Raw genomic sequence first — 18,238 nt, 5'->3', positions numbered from 1 at the left:
CAGAGACTCAAGGATCCCCCATTGGAGGTGTCCCCTCTTCTGAGACTTCCCCAGATTTATCCCACTGGAGAGGTCCCTCGGAAGAGTCTTTGTAAGAGGAAGCAAATTTACTCACCTGAGCCTGTCACTTAAGACACTGATTTGGATGAGTCAGAAGTGTCCCCAAGATTCCCCTCTGTGGATTTCTCCTTTGCAGATGAAATCCTTAGCGGGGTGATTGGAAGACCTCTAACCTACCGAGGACGAATCAGTGTACCTTGAGGCTTTTGGTTCCCGACCTTCCAACTCCTGGGTGACACCGCCATGTGACCAACTTTTTGAGGTCATATCCCCAAATGCTTGGACCTTCATGGGCACAGTGGAGCCTGTCCCGAAGAGGCCAAACAAATTTGACAGCTTCAGAAGACAAATCTTGTATATCTAAGGCAGTTCTTGTGGATGCTATGGTGGTAGCGGCCGCGAAGAAGGAGTTGTCAGAGACCACCTCAAATATCTATCCTCCTAGTAGAGAGTCTAGGACAATGGATAGGTATGGAAAGCATAGCTTTTCAGCGGCATTTACCTCATGATCGCTGAATTACCTCTCCCATTTTACTAGACTTCAAAGGGATCTCCTGAAGGAGTTGGTAGAATACCCTTCAGGGTTCAGTAGCTTCGGGATCCACTGACAAGGTATCTGCACAGCTCTCCACCCTTACCTCTTTTGCTAACTCCTTCATGAGGCTGATTTCCTATGCAGCTGACTGAGCGAGCAGGGCGGCCGCAGCAGGGATCTCTCTCAGGAGACATTCCTGGATGTGTCTTTGCATCTTTACGGAATCCTTTAAGTCTTCCTTTACCAACGTCCCCTTTGATGGTTCAACTATTTTTGGAGCTCAGGTAAAAGAGACTTTGACCAGGTGCGAGCAGGAAGGGAAAACTTTATCTGCTGTGTCCGTTTCTCCCTTCCTTCTAGACCCTAATCCCAAGGGTCAAACAGGAGGGAAAATGTGGTTCTGTAAATCCCAAAAAGGTATCCCTCAGGCACAAGATCAGCCCTTCCCTAGAGGCAGAGGGGGAGGATATAACTAAAGACAGTGCCCACAGCAGAGGGGGTCCGCAACACCTGGGTGATAGAGATGCTTTCTCTGATCATCCCTTTCATCGCCCTTGAGGGGTTGCCTTGACTGTCCATCTCTGGAGGCAGTCGGGGGTCATCTCTCACTGTACCCAGTCACCTGGCTACAAATTTCCCAAGATCGTTGGGTACAAAATATAATTTCCAGAGGTTCCCCCATTCCCTTTGTTTCCGATCCCCGTGTAAATTGGTCTTTACTAGATGTGCCACCCATTCAGTTAGACCATGCAACATTAGAGGTAATCTCGTTGCTTCAAAAGAGAGTCAACCAAGAAGTCCCCACAGAGCAAATAGGATCTGGAACTTGCGATTCTTTTTAGTTCCAAAAAAGACTGGGGACTGGAGATCAATTCTGGATCTCAGCAAGCTAAACAAGTCGGTAAAAAAAACGAAGTTCCGTATGATCATTCTGCAGTCAGTTTTTCCGTTTATCAGAAAAGACTATTGGATGTGCTCCATAGATCTTCAGGACATGTACTACCATATCAAAATGGACAGGCACTCCAGAAGACATCTACGCTTTTGGCTGGGAGCCATTTTCAATTTCGAACACTGCTTTTTTGGCCTCACTACAGCCCCCAGAGTGTTCAAATGTATGGCAGTGGTCACGGCTCACCTGAGATGTCAGGGATTCCAGGTGTTTCCCTATTTAGATGACTGGCTCCTCACTGCTACCACCAAGCACAAACTAATCCGAGCCAGGGACGAGACTCTATTCTTGTGCACCAGATTAGGGATTACAATAAATCTAAAGTCTGCCTTATCTCCATTGCAGCATATTGTTTTCTTAGACTCAGTCATAAACTTAACCACCATGACAGCAAAACTGACACCAAGAAAGGATAAAATCATTGCCAACAAGTCAAAGTGCAGGCCAGGATAGTTCTTAAAGTTCTAGGGACTATGGCTTCCACCATTCTCTTCGTTCCCCTTGCCCGTCTACACAAGTACTTTAATGGCTACTATTTGCCCATTGGTCAATGCAGGATCTACCGTTATCCCACCAAATACTCATCACAAACTCCTGCAAGAAGGATCTAACATGGTGGTTGCATACAGATCAGCTTCATCTAGGTCGTCCCCTTGCTCTCCCTCAACAAAGTGCAGTCTTGACCACGGACGCTTCCCAGATAGGGTGGGGGGGGCATTATCTTGGAATGATGGTCCAAGGTATCTGGCAGGATCACGAGAACCACTTGCACATAAATGTTCTGGAGATGAGAGCGGTGCTGTATGCGTTGCAAGAACTTCACAGTTCTCTTTCCACAGGGAAAATTGTAATTCAGTCAGACAAACATGCCTGCAGTGTGGTACATAAACAAGCAAGGGGGAGCCGAGTCTTGCCCACTTTGTCGAGAGGCACTAAGAATATATGGAAATGGGCAATAGACACTCAACACTTTCTGGTAGCAATGCACATTCTGGGGAAGTCCAATGTGATAGCAGACAAACTGAGTCGAGCAATTCTGATGCCTCACGAGTGGTCCCTGAAAACAGAAGTTGCAGAAGAGATTTTCCGCAAATGAGGCCAACCTTGCTGCAACCTATTCGTCACGCACATGAACACCAAATGCAGCAACTACTTTGTCTTCATTCCCCATCTGGGGATGTCACCCAGGGATGCTCTGGTCCACAATTGGCCTCCGGGATTTCTTTATGCTTTTCTACCCTTTCCTCTCATACCAAAAGTGATTCAGAATGCAAAACTGCTGGAGCACCCTGATCCTCCTTGCTCCTTACTGCCCACGCCAAGTCTGGTTCCCCGTCCTCTGGCCCTATTTCTCGGAAGAACCATGGATTCTGGAACCATCTCCAGACCACCTGATTCACCAATCAGGACAGTTCCATCCTACCATCCAAACCCTGAAATTGACAGCATGGCTGCTCCAGTTCCAAGAACAGCCAGGTGTGTTTCCCTTTCTCCTACAGTTAAACACATCCTCATTTCTTCACACAAACCTTCCACCAATAAATTATATTCCAGCAATTGGAAAAAGTTTTCCATTTGGGCAGCTAAACAAGGCATAGATCCCTACTCAGCCCCCATAGAGTCTATCTTGTCCTTCCTTGCATCTATTTTTCAAGAAGGAGCTGCAGCTGCTACCATTAGAGTTCAGTTAGCAGCCATCTGTAATTATCATTTTGGGAATATGGGAAATCCAGTTATGTCCCACTCTTTATGCCAGACCTTTTTGAAAGGAGTCCTCCTCCTCATACCTCAAATAAGGCAACCTCCGGAGCCCTGGGACTTGAACTTAGTTCTGACCTCATTGATTTCTTCATCTTTTGAACCGTCTTCTTCATCTGACTTGAAATTGTTGTCTTGGAAGACATTGTTCGTTGCTATAACATCTGCTAAGAGTGTTTCAGAATTGCAAGCCCTGACCATTCAAACTCCTTATATTATTTTCACAAGGGTAGAGTCTCCCTAAGAACTAATCCTTCCTTTCCTCCCTAAGGTATGTTCAGAACATAATCTAAACACAACTATTGAATTACCAGTATTCTTCCCAAATTACAGTAATAAATCAGAATACAGACTACAATTAGATGTCCACAGAATTCTCTGATTTTTACCTGCACAGGACTAAAGATTTTCGAAAATCGGATCAATTTTGTTTCCTTTTCAGACAAAAACAAAGGCTTGTCCGTCTCCAAGGTCACTCTGTCTAAATGGCTTTCAGACTGCATCTCATTTGCTTACAAAAATGCTTGGAAACAACTACCTACTAAAGTAAAAGGCCATTCAACTAGGGCAGTATCAACTTCATATACCTTTAGATCAAAACTCCCAATTGATACCATTTGTGCAGCAGCTACTTGGGCAAGACCTCATACCTTTGTCACTCATTACAAATTGGATTTGGCCTCCAAGGACAGGTCATCCTTTTGTGTCCACTGTGCTGATGTCTCTTTGCTTGTGCCACCCGGGATAAAGGTGCTAGGGATGCTGCCCCATCCAGCAAGAAATGCGAGATAGGACTACATAACATAAAGAAGTTATGTACTTAATAACATTCCATGTTGGTAGTCCATCTCGCCTACATTCTTGCGTCCCACCCTCCTTCCCCCTTCCTGTTTCCAGGAGGAACTGGTGGACTATCCGTTATGCTGTCTGACCTTGTAGTTGTCTGTCCACGTGGCATAGATATATCAAAGTAACTTTGTATGTACATAGTTATTGATGGTGTAATTACTATTATGTATGTAGTTAATTTCTTGCAAACAAGATCTGGGGAATTGCCATGAGGCACCATGGGATAGGGGATAGCCTTGAGCCCGTAAAAGCTCTTGAGCTTTAGTATTGGCAGAGTCAGAGCCGAGAATCGGCTCCAAACCCATCCAGCAAGAATGTAGGGGAGATGGACTACAAACATGGAACATGTTATGGTAAGTATATAACTTTTTTTTATCCTTGCATTAAGCAGCTTTGGCCATTTACTGGGGAATAAGAGTATTTAACAGTTTTCTCTGGGGTTATAGTTCAAACTCCACATTTGACGATCAAAAACTTTGCAAAATGTCAGTGAGAAACAAAACCACTGAAGGGGTTAGTCAGACATTCTTGCAGTGCATGTGGATGTTGCACATTTCTGGAAAGATGGGAAGTACTACACTGTATTTGCAAAAGTGTTGTTGCAAAAGGGAGACAAACCAATTATGGTCGTTACCAAGATACATGTCAGCACAAAGGGCTGAGTTAGAGGCTGTCAAATGTGTCTTGCAGCATTTACATTCAGTAAATATGTATAGTGATGGTGCTTATGCAGTGAATTCTGAGACTACATATGGCAATGTGTGCTAGAAGAGGGGTTCACTGATAGTGCAGGACTGATTCAAAAGTACAAGTTGCAGGGACAGTTCAGTTTTTTAAAGTTAAAAGCAAAGCATCAAAATGGATAAAAGAGCTTCAGAAAGTATGCCAAGAAGTAGCCAAAGAGCAAAATAATTAGTAACTGAGATAGAGTTGTGGTAAACCAGACAAGCTAGATGTTCAACCTTAAAAGTAAGGATAGTTCCAAAAGGAAGCGTTTGTATACACCAGGCTGGATCAAAACCAGTAGAGGTCAGTGAATGCAATTTCACAGTAGCTAAGGAATACTGCATTTGCATTGCAAAAGCATATAAATGGCCTCCTATGGAATGAGAAGGAACCTGTTATGTAGGTAATGCCATCAATAAGATTAAAATGATCTGAAAGTAAAAAAAGAAATGTCAGGGGAAATAGAATTAGGAAACGGTATTGGTACATTAGATCAATCGTAGATTTGCAGTCATGATACATGCTGCAGAATCAAAGGGGTCTTTGTGCTCTGATCAGTGAGGAGTGCTGTACTTGTATTCCAGACAAGACCGATTCCATAAAGCAACATTTAAGTAGAATACAACTAGTGTTTGAAAAGGCTAGAAAGACATGGAACAGTGACGAGAGTGATTGGTTAAATGGGTTATTTTCAGAATGGTGTAAAAACATTATCACAGTTTTAATTGCTATAATAGTAGCCATTGTTTTGTTGATCATAATAAAGTACATGTGTATTAAACTCTTACGACTGTCAATCAGGTATGTATTGTAACTAATGTAAGTGGGAAGGAAAGTAGTATAACCAGTGGAGACTTGATTTTTCTGTAAGATTCAAAGTTTGGTTATTAAAAATGATTTTGTTTTCAAAATGAAAAGGTGGAATTGATAGGATTATATAAGCATAATACTTGATGTGAAGTTGTTCCATCTCGCCATTCATTCTTACAGATGGGTTTGGAGCTGATCCTCTGCTCCGAGTCGGCCAACTACACAAAGCTCAAGGTTTTCAGACAGCTCGAGGCCAAGTCTCTATCCCATGATGTACCTTGTTACCTCAGATCTAATTTGACGCTGCATCAGATCGGAGGATACTTCACAGCTCGGGCCAGTAAAGTTTTTCTTTAAGAAATTTTCTTTTGTAATACCTTTTATTATAGCTTTGTTTCCTTTCCATTTAAAAGCTTATGTAGAATTTATAGAACTAGTTTGTTGGCTACTTTTTCATAGCCTTCCTGTAACTCCTTTGGCCGTTTTATAATCTCCCTTCCCATATTCTGATGTGCCTTTAATAGTTTTAAAGCATTAGATTAGAAGAATGTTTTATTAGAAACTTAGTAGTTTAAAGCATTAGAAGAGTGTTTCATTAGAAACTTTAATTAGTATTGTAGAACCCGTTTTGATTTAGGGGCTACTTATTATTTGAAAGTTCACTTTAGAATAGTTGTGTGTTGGTTGAACATAGTTTCTCTTTGAGATATTATTACTGGAAATTTAAACAGGTGTTTTTTTCTGGGGCAAATAGAGAACAGAACTATGGACTTTACAACAAACGCAGTAAATGGACACACTAAGGTACAGACAATAAATTTAGACTCCTATGTAGTAAATTTGTCGGGTTTTATGTTGAGTGATATAGAAGTATCTGTACTACGTAGGGGTTTGAAATTCATACCAACGGATATATCTAGATTATATGAATTAAAAATGATGTTTTTAAATTAGTACGGAAGATGCATATTAAAGAGTACTTTTTTGTCTTAGGAAGTGTTGATAGTAATACACTGAATGAGACTATTGATTCAGCATCTGATTATAGTTTTTATTCCTGTGAATCGGAAGTGGAAAGCAATGCATATAGTAAATTAGATACAAGCAGAATTAAAGTGAAAAGCAAATTTATGCCGCCCTGTAAAAATGAAAGCATTTTGCGTTTTCAAACAGCAGTTAATTTAACATTAGACAAGGAAATATTTGAGTTTAATAAAGTAAAGAAAATGTATAATTTGACCAAGCAAGAATGGTTGACATTGAAGCATTTAAGTGAAAATAGCCACTTGGTTTTTAAACCTTCGGATAAAGGGGGAAAATTAGTAATCATGAAAAATCAGGATTACTATGCAATGTGTGTGGAACATCTGGGAAACAGGGAAGTCTATTGTACAGTAAATGAGAAATAGTTTCAGGCTATTACTGAGTATGAACAATTATTACATAAGGGAGTGGGCCTGAATTATTTCTCTAAAACAAATGTTACTGAAAATGTTTCTAGCAAAGAAAGTACAATAGCCAGATTTTATTGTGTCCCAAAGATGCATAAAAGCGTAACACATCCCCCAGGTCGACCTATAGTGTCAGCCAGTGACTATTTTACACATAATTTGGGTTGTTTCCTGCATGAATGCTTATTGAAAGTGGTTGTTAAATTGCCATCCTGTATTAAAGATTTATTTGACTTATTAAAGAAATTGGAAAAGATATGTTGGGGAACCAGACATGTACTTTCTGGTATTAGATGTTACAAGTCTATATACTGGTATACAACACAATTTAGGTATAGAGGCATTAAGTTATTTCATGAGGGATAATCCAAAAACACAATATATAAAAGAATTGGTGCATTTCTGCTTGGTTAATAATATTTTTGAGTTTGATGGTATATTATACCAACAGCTACAAGATACAGCTATGGGGGCGACATTCACCCCTATGTATGCAAATTTGTTTATGGGGCTGGTGGAATATAGCCATATATACAGAAGTAAATTTTACGGAGGTGTTTTAGAATACTTTAGATTCATAGATGACATATTTATTTGCAAAGGGGGAAGAAATGAAGAGAATACATTTATGGAATATATGAACAGTAATAGATTTCAAACCAAATATGGATTACAGGAAGGTATAAGAGTAAGTTACTTAGACTTAACCTTGGAAGGATTGAGTGATGGAAAAATAAAAACTCAAATTTATAGAAAGTTTCAACAGCCTAGTCACATGTTCCATGCATCAAGCTGGCACCCCACACATTAAAAGCCTTGCCACATGATGAAATTTTGAGAATCAAGAGACTATGCAGTGATTTGCAAGATACTGAAAGAAAAGCTTCCAAAGTAGTTAATATATTTATAGATAGAGGGTATATTGAAAGAGCAGTGAGAGATAGTTATAATAGAATATTTGGACTTAAAGAAACAGATCCTAGAAGTAGAAATTTAGATAATAGATGTATAGAAATACACAAGGGATGGGATCAGGAACAAACAATAGTTTGTGTCCAAATACACTACATTCTCATATTAGTTGCAAAAATTTTGGAAGACTTTTGGAATAGTATAAAATGAGAAGTTTCTTCACTTTGACATTCAACTAAAATTTTCCTACCAAAGGGGTAGAAGTTTGAAGGATTTTTAGTGCATAGTATATATAAAGGACCAAAAGAAATAATAAATGTAGAAATAGAATGTGGAACTACAGTATGTGGCAAATGTATAATTTGCCAATATACAATAAATACATTTGAATAAATGGTAAAAGGTTTGATACTAAAGGGCGCTACACTTGTAAAAGTATAGGAGTAATTTATGCCATCAAGTATGTGTGTAGTAAATTTTATATTGCTGATGCTAAAAGAAGTCTGGGAGAAAATTAAGGAACATGTGAGCGATATTAAAAATAATAAAATAAGTCCACTTGCAGAACATTGTAATAAAAAACATGGGGGAAATTTTATGAATTTTAAAGTATCTGTTCTGGAACAAATTAATTCAAGTTATATAAGTGAGAATAGGATGAAATATCTCCTTAGGAAAAAGGAATCAATTTTAATATTAAAATATAATACAATACAACCTGTAGAACTTAACAGAGAATGTCATTGGAAAAGTTTTATTTAGAGATGTTACTGTAAGAATGTATAATTTTTATTTAGGAATTATTTGTCTTAATGTGCATGTTTAATTGCATCTGTTTTAGGTGTTTAATAGATTAATTGGTTATGAATAGTGAAGCTTTTTTACATACAAAGTACTCTGTAAAGGCTGTTTCAGCTGAGGCACTAGGAGATATCGGTGTTGCTGTTCGACATTTTATGATCAAGATTGGGTTGCTGCTATTTTTTAAACATATTGTTGGAATGAGTTTTTTGCTGCTGTTTTGCTGAGTTACTGGCTGCTATCAATTTAAGAACTTCAAATTACAAATAAACGGAATTATTTCCAGTAATAAGGAGCGTGGAGTCAACTGGTTTGAGTGGTTCTTTTTTTGTGTCTTTCAAGTGGTTTGTATGGGGTTTTTTTCTTTGTGCATTTATATTTACATTAGACATATGGCTGACCAAGAGAAGGAAAAACAACCCAAGTCTGGGTTCAAAAAATATCCAAAATGTGGACAGAATGTCTGTGACTGATGGTCACGTTAACTGTGTTTACTGTTTGGGTGCTTTACACTTACAAGAGAGCTGTTCCATCTGCCATTCTTTCAGTAGCCGTGTTCTACAGGAAAGAAAGAGAAAGTTGATTGACAGAGGGCTATTAAAATCCTCTTTTCAAGAAGCTTTGAGCGATTATGATAAAACATCTAAATCTCCCAAATCTACCAAGTCATTGAAATCGACATCCTCTGAGCATAGAATTTTTGATCCGGCGCCATCAAAAAAATTATTGACGTCTTCTCCACAGCCTTCAAGGCAGAGTGTCATAACCTTTCGGAGCCAGTCCCCAGTCCTGGAACTGGTCTCCGCAGTGTTGAAATCACCAGTTTTGCAATCGGCATCATCGATCCATTCATCTCTGTCATCAATAAGTCTGTCTGATTTGGATCGTGTGGTGCAGAAGTTGTTATAGGCACTATTTGCCAAATTATCGGTTCTGACACAAGTGACTTCGGAACCGACAGCTGTTCCTCCATCTACTCGGTCTTTCGGAGTCGGAGGAGTTGGAGCTGATGATTGTGGAGCCTTTGGAACAGACTCCTGGCCTAGTGTCATCGGTGCCGACTACTCAGACTTGCTTGGTGCCTATCGAGGGGTCTAGGAGCTGACGTGCGCCGGTTGGGTCTGGGGAGGGCAGTCTGACCAATCTTTCGGCTCTGACTTTACCTCTTGGGGCTTCGGCACGGATGAGTTTGGCTTCTATCTCTGAATCGGAGCCCACTGTTCCGGTGCCGAGGGAATCTGCTTCTTCGGACCTAGGGGTTCCTTCACATTGCAGCAGGGGTGCCTTTGATGCCATGAGGAGAGTAATGTCCACAGATCCTTTTGAAGCATAAAGACCCTGAGCCTCATGAAGCCCCACTGGTCGGACCCTGCTCTTCCAAGACCTCAGCAGAAGCTCCAACTGATGACGTTCCCAGGAAGAAAATTTGCAAGAGGAAGCATTTAGACTCTCCGCAGGAATATATCACCTCAGACACCGACTTGTATGAGTCAGAAGGGTCCCCACAGCTCCTCCTTGGAGAATCTCATTTACAGATATCTTGGAAATCCTAAAGCAGAAGGGTGGCTGGAAGCCCACCAACCCTACTGAGGATGAATCAGTCCTTCTGAAAGCTTTTGGGTCTCAGCCCTCCACCTCTTGGGTATCTCCGCCCTTCGATGAGCTTATGGAGCCGGTCTCACAAAGGGCGTTGGAGTCTCCGGACACCATGGAGCCTGTCCCTAGGAGGCCTGATAAATTTATTTCTTCTCAGGATAAGACTTTTCTCACAAAGGGGACTGCCTGTTGATGCCATGGCGGTGGCGGCAGCCACCAAAAAGGAGATGTCTGAAACTTCATCTGACCATCCTCCAAACAGATTTTCTAGGATCATGGATAGATAAGGGAAGAGCATGTTCAGTTCAATGACTTTTGCCATGCGATCATTGAACTACCTCACACATTTCACAAGACTGCAAAGAGATCTCCTAAAAGCGCTTGGAGATGCTGTACAAGGTATGGTAGCTTAGGGAGTAGCAGACAAGGTTGCTTCCTAACTTGTTATTCTTAATTCCATAGTAAACTCTTCCATACGTTTAATACCATATGCAGCTGATGGAACGAATAGGGCAGCGGGTACAGGAATTGCTCTTAGGAGACGCTCCTGGATGCACTTATGTTCTTCTGCGGAGCCCTTTAAGTCATCCTTTGCAAACACCCCTTTTGATGGCTCGTCTCTTTTTGGGCCCAAAGTAAAGGAAACTCTTACCAGTTGTGAGCAGGGAGGAAAGACTCTTGTCTGTCGACAGAGTTCATTTTTCCACCCCCCACTAGACCCTACCCAAAAGGTCAAAAAGGAGGAAAGATGCATTTCCAAAAAAACCCAAGGAGCCTTTCAGGACACACGTGGTGAACCTCCCTCTAGGGTCAGAGGAGGGGGTAATAATGGAAAACCCTATCCTAGTGGCAGAGGGGGTCCATAGAATCAGGGTGACAGAGATCAGTTCTTTGGGAAGCCCTACTAGTGCTCCTGAAAGGAGGCCTGACTGTCCAACTCTGGAGGCAGTTGGGGGTTGCTTATTGTTGTACCCACACGCCTGGCTAAAAGTAACAAACGACAACTTGGGTACAAAGCATAATATCCAAAGGATACTTTCCTTGCCACTCCACCTCCCTTGATAACGAAAATCCTGGATGTTCCACCCAGTTACAGAGAACAAGCAACCGTAGAGGTTTGAAGGTTCCTAGAAAGTCTTCCAACCGGTCCCTGCAGACCAGATAGGATCCGAAACTTACTCGAGATTCTTTTTGGTTCCAAAGAAAACAGGGGACTGGAAACCTGTTTTGGACCTCAGCAGACTAAACAGATCAGTCAAGAAGGAGAAGTTCTGGATGGTCACGCTACAGTCGATACGGCCCTCTTTAGGGAAAGACATTTGGATGTGCTCAATAGATCTCCAGGATGCGTACTACCACATACAAAAATGGCCAGACCATCCAGGGGTCATCTACCCTTCTGGCTGTGAGCCAATCACTATCAGTTTCGAGCCCTGACCTTTGGTCTCACTGCAGTCCCCAGAGTGTTCAAATGTATGGCAGTGGTCATGGCTCATCTGAGGTGTTTGGGATTCCAGGTGTTTCTGTACTTAGATGATTGGCTCCTCATCGCCACCACCACCCATCAGCTTATACAAGCCAGGACATCAAGCTTATTCTTTGCAATCAACTGGGGATTACCATAAACTCAAACTCCTGCCTTGTCATCGCAACATATTTTTATCGGAGCAGATTTGGACACCACCACCACTTTAAAACTTCCTTCAGAAAAGATATCAGTACTTTGACAAATTCTGAACCTCCTGTTGAGAGAAAAGGTACCAGCTTCAGATGTGCAACGGCAATAATAGCAATTCCCTTGGGTCGTATGCACATGCGGATTCTACAATGGCTCCTGTTCACGCAATGGTCTTATCATGACCTCCCAATGTCACATCTCACCAGTCTAACAAACTCTTGCAAAAAGGATCTTCGATGGTGGTTGACCTCTTTCGAAGTAACGATAGGTCGTCCTTTTATCCTACCCTCACCATCGGCCACTGTGACCACAGACACTTCCCTGATTGGGTGGGGAACATTTTCAGGGAAGAACAACCCAAGGCACATGGACCGAACAAAAGAAACATCTGCATGTCAATGTCCTGGAGATGAGAGCGGTACTCATGACGCTGCAATACTTTCAGGACTCTCTCCCTCTGGGGACAATTGCGATTCTGACTGACAAACATGTCAGTAGTCTGGTACATAAACAAGGAGGAACCAGGTTCTAGCCCCTTTGTCGAGAGGCCCTAAGAGTATGGCAGTTGGCTGCCTCCACCCAGCGCTTTCTGATAGCAACACACATCCTGGGGAAATCCAACGTGATAGCAGACAAACTGAGCAGGGCAATTTTCTTGCCTCACAAGTGGTCTGTCAAAGAAGAAATAGCAGAATATTCCACAGATGGGGCCAGCCTTGCTGCAATCTCTCTGCATCCCCCACGAATACACAATGCAGAAGCTATTTTTGTCCTAATCCCCCCTCCAGGAAATGTCCCAAGGGACGCACTTGTACACGATTGGCCCCTGTGTCTCCTTTATGCCTTCTCGCCAATACCCCTGATACCCAAAGTGTTAACAGAAAGCCAAAGCCCTGGGAAGGACCATCATTCTTATAGCCCCCACCCACTGGCTTCGTTAGACTTGGTTCCCCTTTCTTTGACCTGATCTATTGGAAGAGCCTTGGATTCTAGACCCAGTTCCAGACCTTCTGATGCACTCGTCTGGGGGCTCTTCAACCCTCCCTTCATTCCCTGAAATTGACAGCTTGGCTGCTCTGATTCCCAACCTGGCCAGGTTCCATAATCTCTCAACTAGAAAATTACACCTCTGCAAATGGAAGCTATTTTCCATATGGGCTTCTCAAAATAACATTGACCCGTACCTAGTCCCTATTTCCTCCATCCTAGAATTTTTGGCTCTGCTTTTCAACAAGGGAGAGGCAGCATCCACCATTTGTGTGCAGCTTGCTGCTATCTCTAATTTTCATGTTGGTACTGAAGGCTTTAATGTAATGTCACACAAGCTATCAAAAGCTTTTCTCAAGGAGATTCTCTTCCTTAGACCACCCGTCACATCCCCTTTGGAGTCTAAATTTTATGCTTTCACGCATCATTCTTCCACCGTTTGAGCCAGCTTCTTCATGCAATTTGAAATTTTTGTCTTGGAAAGACTGTCTTTTTAGTAGCCATCACGTCTGCCCGAAGAGTTTCAGAGCTGCAGGCCTTGTCTATAAAACCCCCGTATTTGATATTTCATTCTGATAAGAGTTTCATTACTAACAAATCCTTTATTCTTGCCTAACGTTTGTATTGAGGCTAACCTTAACCAAGCCATAGAATTACTGTTTTTTCCCCAAACACACCAATAACTTGGAGTATATGCTGCACAAGCTTGATCACAGACAACTTCGATTTTACCTAGATAGAACCAAAGAATTTAGAAGATCTGAGCAACTTTGTTTCCTTTTCAGACTCCAGAAAAGGTAGACCTGTGGCAAAAAACACTCTGTTGAAATGGTTATTTGATTGCATCACCATCACTTACTCAGCTGCCAAATATACCTCTGCAACACAAAATAAAGGCTCATTCAACCAGACCTGTTTCCACGTCTTCCTCCTTTAATGCTAGGCTACCAGTAGACAGTATTTGCCACTTGGTGAAAGCCTCATACTTTTATCACTCATTACAAAGTCGATAGGGCCTCCAGGTACAGGGTTTCCTTTGGTTCCACTGTCCTGAGAATCATACTCCCGTGAGCCACCCTAGAAAGATGGTGCTTGGGACGCTACCCATCTGTAAGAATGAACAGCGAGATAGAACAACTTCACATAAAGAAATTATGTAGTCGCCATAACGTTCAATATGAGTTGTTCATCTCGTCTTCATTCTTACTTCCCACCGTCCGACCCCCTCTAGACTTTCTCGGGGACCGAGAGTCATGCTTTTATCATGGTTGCTTTGTCTTTCCTATGGTCCTAACAAGATCTGAGGTAACAGTGTGCATCATGGGATAGGGACTTGGCCTCAAGCTGTCTGAAAACATTGAGCTTTGTAGTTGGCTGACTCGGAGCCGAGAATCGGCTACGAACCCATCTGTAAGAATGAAAGCGATATGAACAACCCACAAAGAACGTTATGGTGAGTACATAACTTTGTTTTTCTCTCATAGCAATAATAGGCATTTGATAAAAAAAAAATACATGTTTTAACTGTTTTTCCTTCACAGTAACAGAGGCTTGGTAATCATAAGTGCGATATTTTTTTAGAAATAACGTGATGCATTAGCTTAACAGAATGTGCTTGTATGGAACAAAAAGTATCCTACTTCTGAATGTTTTTGTAACAAATTGTATTAATAGTAGAGATTTTGTTGAAATATCCTAAACAGTTAAATGTACACAGGTATTCAAGTAAGAAGGGAAATGCAGTAGTATGTTAGACTATCCTATCAATGAAAGAACATTTCGGCCTACTGAGAAATGGCTTTCTCTGGATTGAGATAAAGATGCAGACAAAGAAGACTTCAATACAGGAAAATAATGTTTTCATCAAGGACAAAGTTTTGAAACCATAAAAGTGGTTATAGACTACCTTTTTGGTGGACATTTTGTAATCCGAGTCAGTTGAGAAACTGCAGTGTCTGACAGCTGTATCTGTGTTCCAAAGAAGTTGTTAAATCTCACAGTAGTTCTTGGTCAGCTGGTTTCAGTAAATCTGTCAGCAATAACGAATATACAGTTGTATAGTTTGTGTATGACATGCTGTTAATTTCATTTTGATAGTTCCATTAGTGCAATATCACATGAGAGTCCTGCAGTGGACATTAGCAGTACAGTGGTCACAGAAACTTCATCCCCTTCACAACAGAATCGTAGTTACTCAGGTATGCAGGAATCACATACATAGGTGGGTTATGTTCCCCATCAGTAGCACAGGGCAGATTTTGTCCACCTGCTCCCAAGGCCACAGTCACCATGGAAACCTCCTTTTTAGGGTGCGTGGAAGCATCGCAAAGGGAAGACCGTTCAAGGGATGTGGTCATCAACAGAGGCTAAACTTTACATCAGTGTCTTGGAGATGAGTGGTTCTCCTAGCGTTGCAGTCTTTTCAGGACCATCTAACCAAAGATATGATCGCTATTCACACAGACAATATGTCAGTGGTCTTGAGCATCAACAAACAAGGCAGAACACATTCATACCCTCTTTTAAGAAGCCATGCACATTTGACAGTGGACGATGCTTTGAAATTGTTTTCTGGTAGTAATGCACACTCCTGGGATGCCCAGTATACTAGCGGACAGGTTGAACAGAACTATCCTATTGCCTGAGGATTGGTGTCTCAAACCATGGCTACGGTGGTTTTCACCCGCTTGGGCCAAACTTTTTTTTGACCTGTTTGCTTCACACTTGCACAACAAATGCAGCAGTTAGTTTGCAATCATCCCACCACAGAAACAGTCTCAGAGATGCTGTGGTCAGATGTTCTTCATGTTTCACTGTTGCAGTCATCACATTTGGGTTATCTGCCTGCAGGTAGCCCTCAGCCAGCCTGAATACCAGAATCTTCTGATTTCTGCGTCGGATGCTGTCACTTCTTCCATGATGTCAGGGGTATAAAACATGCAGCCAACGCCATTACACCAGTCTTACTTGCCGTGCGGTAGCAGTAGCAGTTCGCAAGTGCCGGTCAGCTACCTCCTGAAATTTTCGTTGAGTTTCAGACCCAAAGACTTCAAAAAAGATAAGTACCCCATTGGAGATCCTTGTTTCTTGCACTAACTGATGTCAGAAAAAAATAACAATTGTCTTGCCTGTGGAAAAGCAAATACCTCATAGAGATTTTCATTCTTACTGCGTCACCTGTTTAGGCCCAGACCACAACATCCCTCACTGTTGGTTTTGTGCCTTGTTCAACGCCCGAACTATTCATCATCGGGCTATTTTTGTAGCTAAATACTTTCGTTCTCGATCTCCGTACTCCAAAATGGCTTTGATAAGCCATCCGACTACTGATCTTCCAAAAAAAGTAAGGATAAAGACAGAGACAGACCGCATAGGTTCATAACTGCCAATGACGCTTCCGTTAAGCTAGTCGCCAGACCGCCGGTACTTATTGAGGCGATTTTGCAGCCCCTGATACCCGCTACTACAGATTTGCAGGCCTCTACCGAGACCCCATTCATATGCCGCAAGATGCTTATTTGACTATGGAACCTGCGGATGTCTTTACCTTGGATGGGTCCAAAGAAGCTGTGCAGGCACCGGCTTCTGAGGGTGTATTCAGGCCTACAGACTTTCATATTAAATCGACAGCATCGTTTCCAACTAGAAGTACCGAATTCCTCAGGCCTAAAACTTGCACTATGCCTAGAAAACAGACCAAACCGATGACACAGGACCATATGCCTCAAAAACAAATGCTTAGAATGGCTAAAGACCTTATTACCTTAATTAGGGGAAGTCAGCTTCCCCCCTCTGAGACCTAGAACCAATTTTCTTTCTGATTCTTCTGATCAGCAGTCTGATATCTCTGCTCCTTCTGATTACCAGGATTTGCCCTTATCTACTTATGAGGATTCTGATGCAGAGGATTCCATTCTCTCTGCTTCTCCTCCAGAAGATTTTTCTTTTGGTGAAACTTTGCATACCCTTTGGGAGCATTTCCACTGGGAAAGCCAGGACTATTCTGAGTCCAAAAAGAGACTTGGAGGAATTCTTACTCCTGCCTCAACACAGGCTTCTAGCTATCTCTCCTGTTCTGGCTATTGTAGATTGTTTTCTTTGAATCTAGCCTTACCCCAGACACTTTACCTCCATCTCCCAGAAAACCTGACAGGTACTACAGAGTACCCGACTCTCACAAGTTCCTCTTTAAGAATCCTACTGCGGATCCAGAGACCATTTCCCAAGGACCAAAAGGCATTAAGGCTCCTGCTGCCAAAAACCCTACCCCTTCTGATAGAGATTCTAGAGCCTTAGACAGATGGGGTAAGAAGGTCTACACTTCTGATACTTTGTCCATTCGGGCTCTAAATTGCCAGTTTCATATGCTAAAGTATCAACCGCATATTATGGGACAACCTAAACAGAAAATGATGTTGATTCCTGAATGTACTGAATTCAAAGACTTGCAAGATTTAATGCATTCTGCAGAACAAGTTGGTAAACATACTTTACAAAGTGGTTTTGATGCTTTAGAAGCATCTTGCAGGGCTGCTGTCACCAGATCTGTACTTAGAAGGCATGCTTGGCTTAAGGAACAAAACCTGCCATGTTAAAGCTAAATTACTGGATGCACCCTTAAACCAAGACCGCCTTTTTGGCAACAAAGCAGAGGAAGTCCTCAAAGCGATGGAGGAAAAAGCTAAATCTATGCAAACTGTTAAAAGATTTCCTACAGGTACAGCCTCCCAGATTCAGTAGGCATTGGCCTTCAAAGAACTGGTCCTTACCAAGTCCCTTCCAGGCCTTCAGTCCAAACCTAGGAACAGCAGACCACCAAGAATTAAGTCTCAGGCTACGTACAGATCTAAGCAGTGGGTGGGGCTCCCACTTCCAAAACAGAGAGTAGTAAGCCACCCCCCTACGGAAAAATAGCACAATGACTTAACCTTATCCCTTCCAAGCCCTGCTCAACTACTTGCTCCCTTAGGAGGAAAGCTCGCCCTGCATGCAAAAAACTGAGAACTCATTAGCCTGGACAAATGGGTTTTAAACACAGTTTCCCAAGGATACAGATTCCACTTCCACAAACTACCAACCCCAAATGGTTGGCCAAACCTCCCTCCAAATCAGTGGGTGGAGGC

At 42.0% G+C, this 18,238-nt stretch overlaps 1 protein-coding gene across 5 annotated transcripts in view; it reads left to right on the top strand.

Moving 5' to 3' along the window:
* The window catches only part of EPC1 (enhancer of polycomb homolog 1), a 1,950,735-nt gene that overhangs the window by 1,023,581 nt on the left and 908,916 nt on the right, over window positions 1-18,238 (top strand). Inside the window, exon 1 of one of the 5 annotated variants that reach the window (XM_044066708.1) lies at window positions 14,475-14,568. The exons of the other annotated variants lie outside the window; for them this stretch is intronic. Within the exon in view, the coding sequence (XP_043922643.1) occupies window positions 14,566-14,568 (3 nt within the window). The 5' untranslated portion in view covers window positions 14,475-14,565. Of the gene's footprint in view, window positions 1-14,474; window positions 14,569-18,238 lie in introns of those variants that run through there. 5 annotated transcript variants of the gene reach the window in all.

This window comes from Protopterus annectens, chromosome 3.part1 (assembly GCF_019279795.1).
Source record: "Protopterus annectens isolate FY-2018-M chromosome 3.part1, PAN1.0, whole genome shotgun sequence".
Classification (NCBI taxonomy): Eukaryota; Metazoa; Chordata; order Ceratodontiformes; family Protopteridae; genus Protopterus; species Protopterus annectens.
This window is presented reverse-complemented; position numbering and strand designations above follow the sequence as displayed.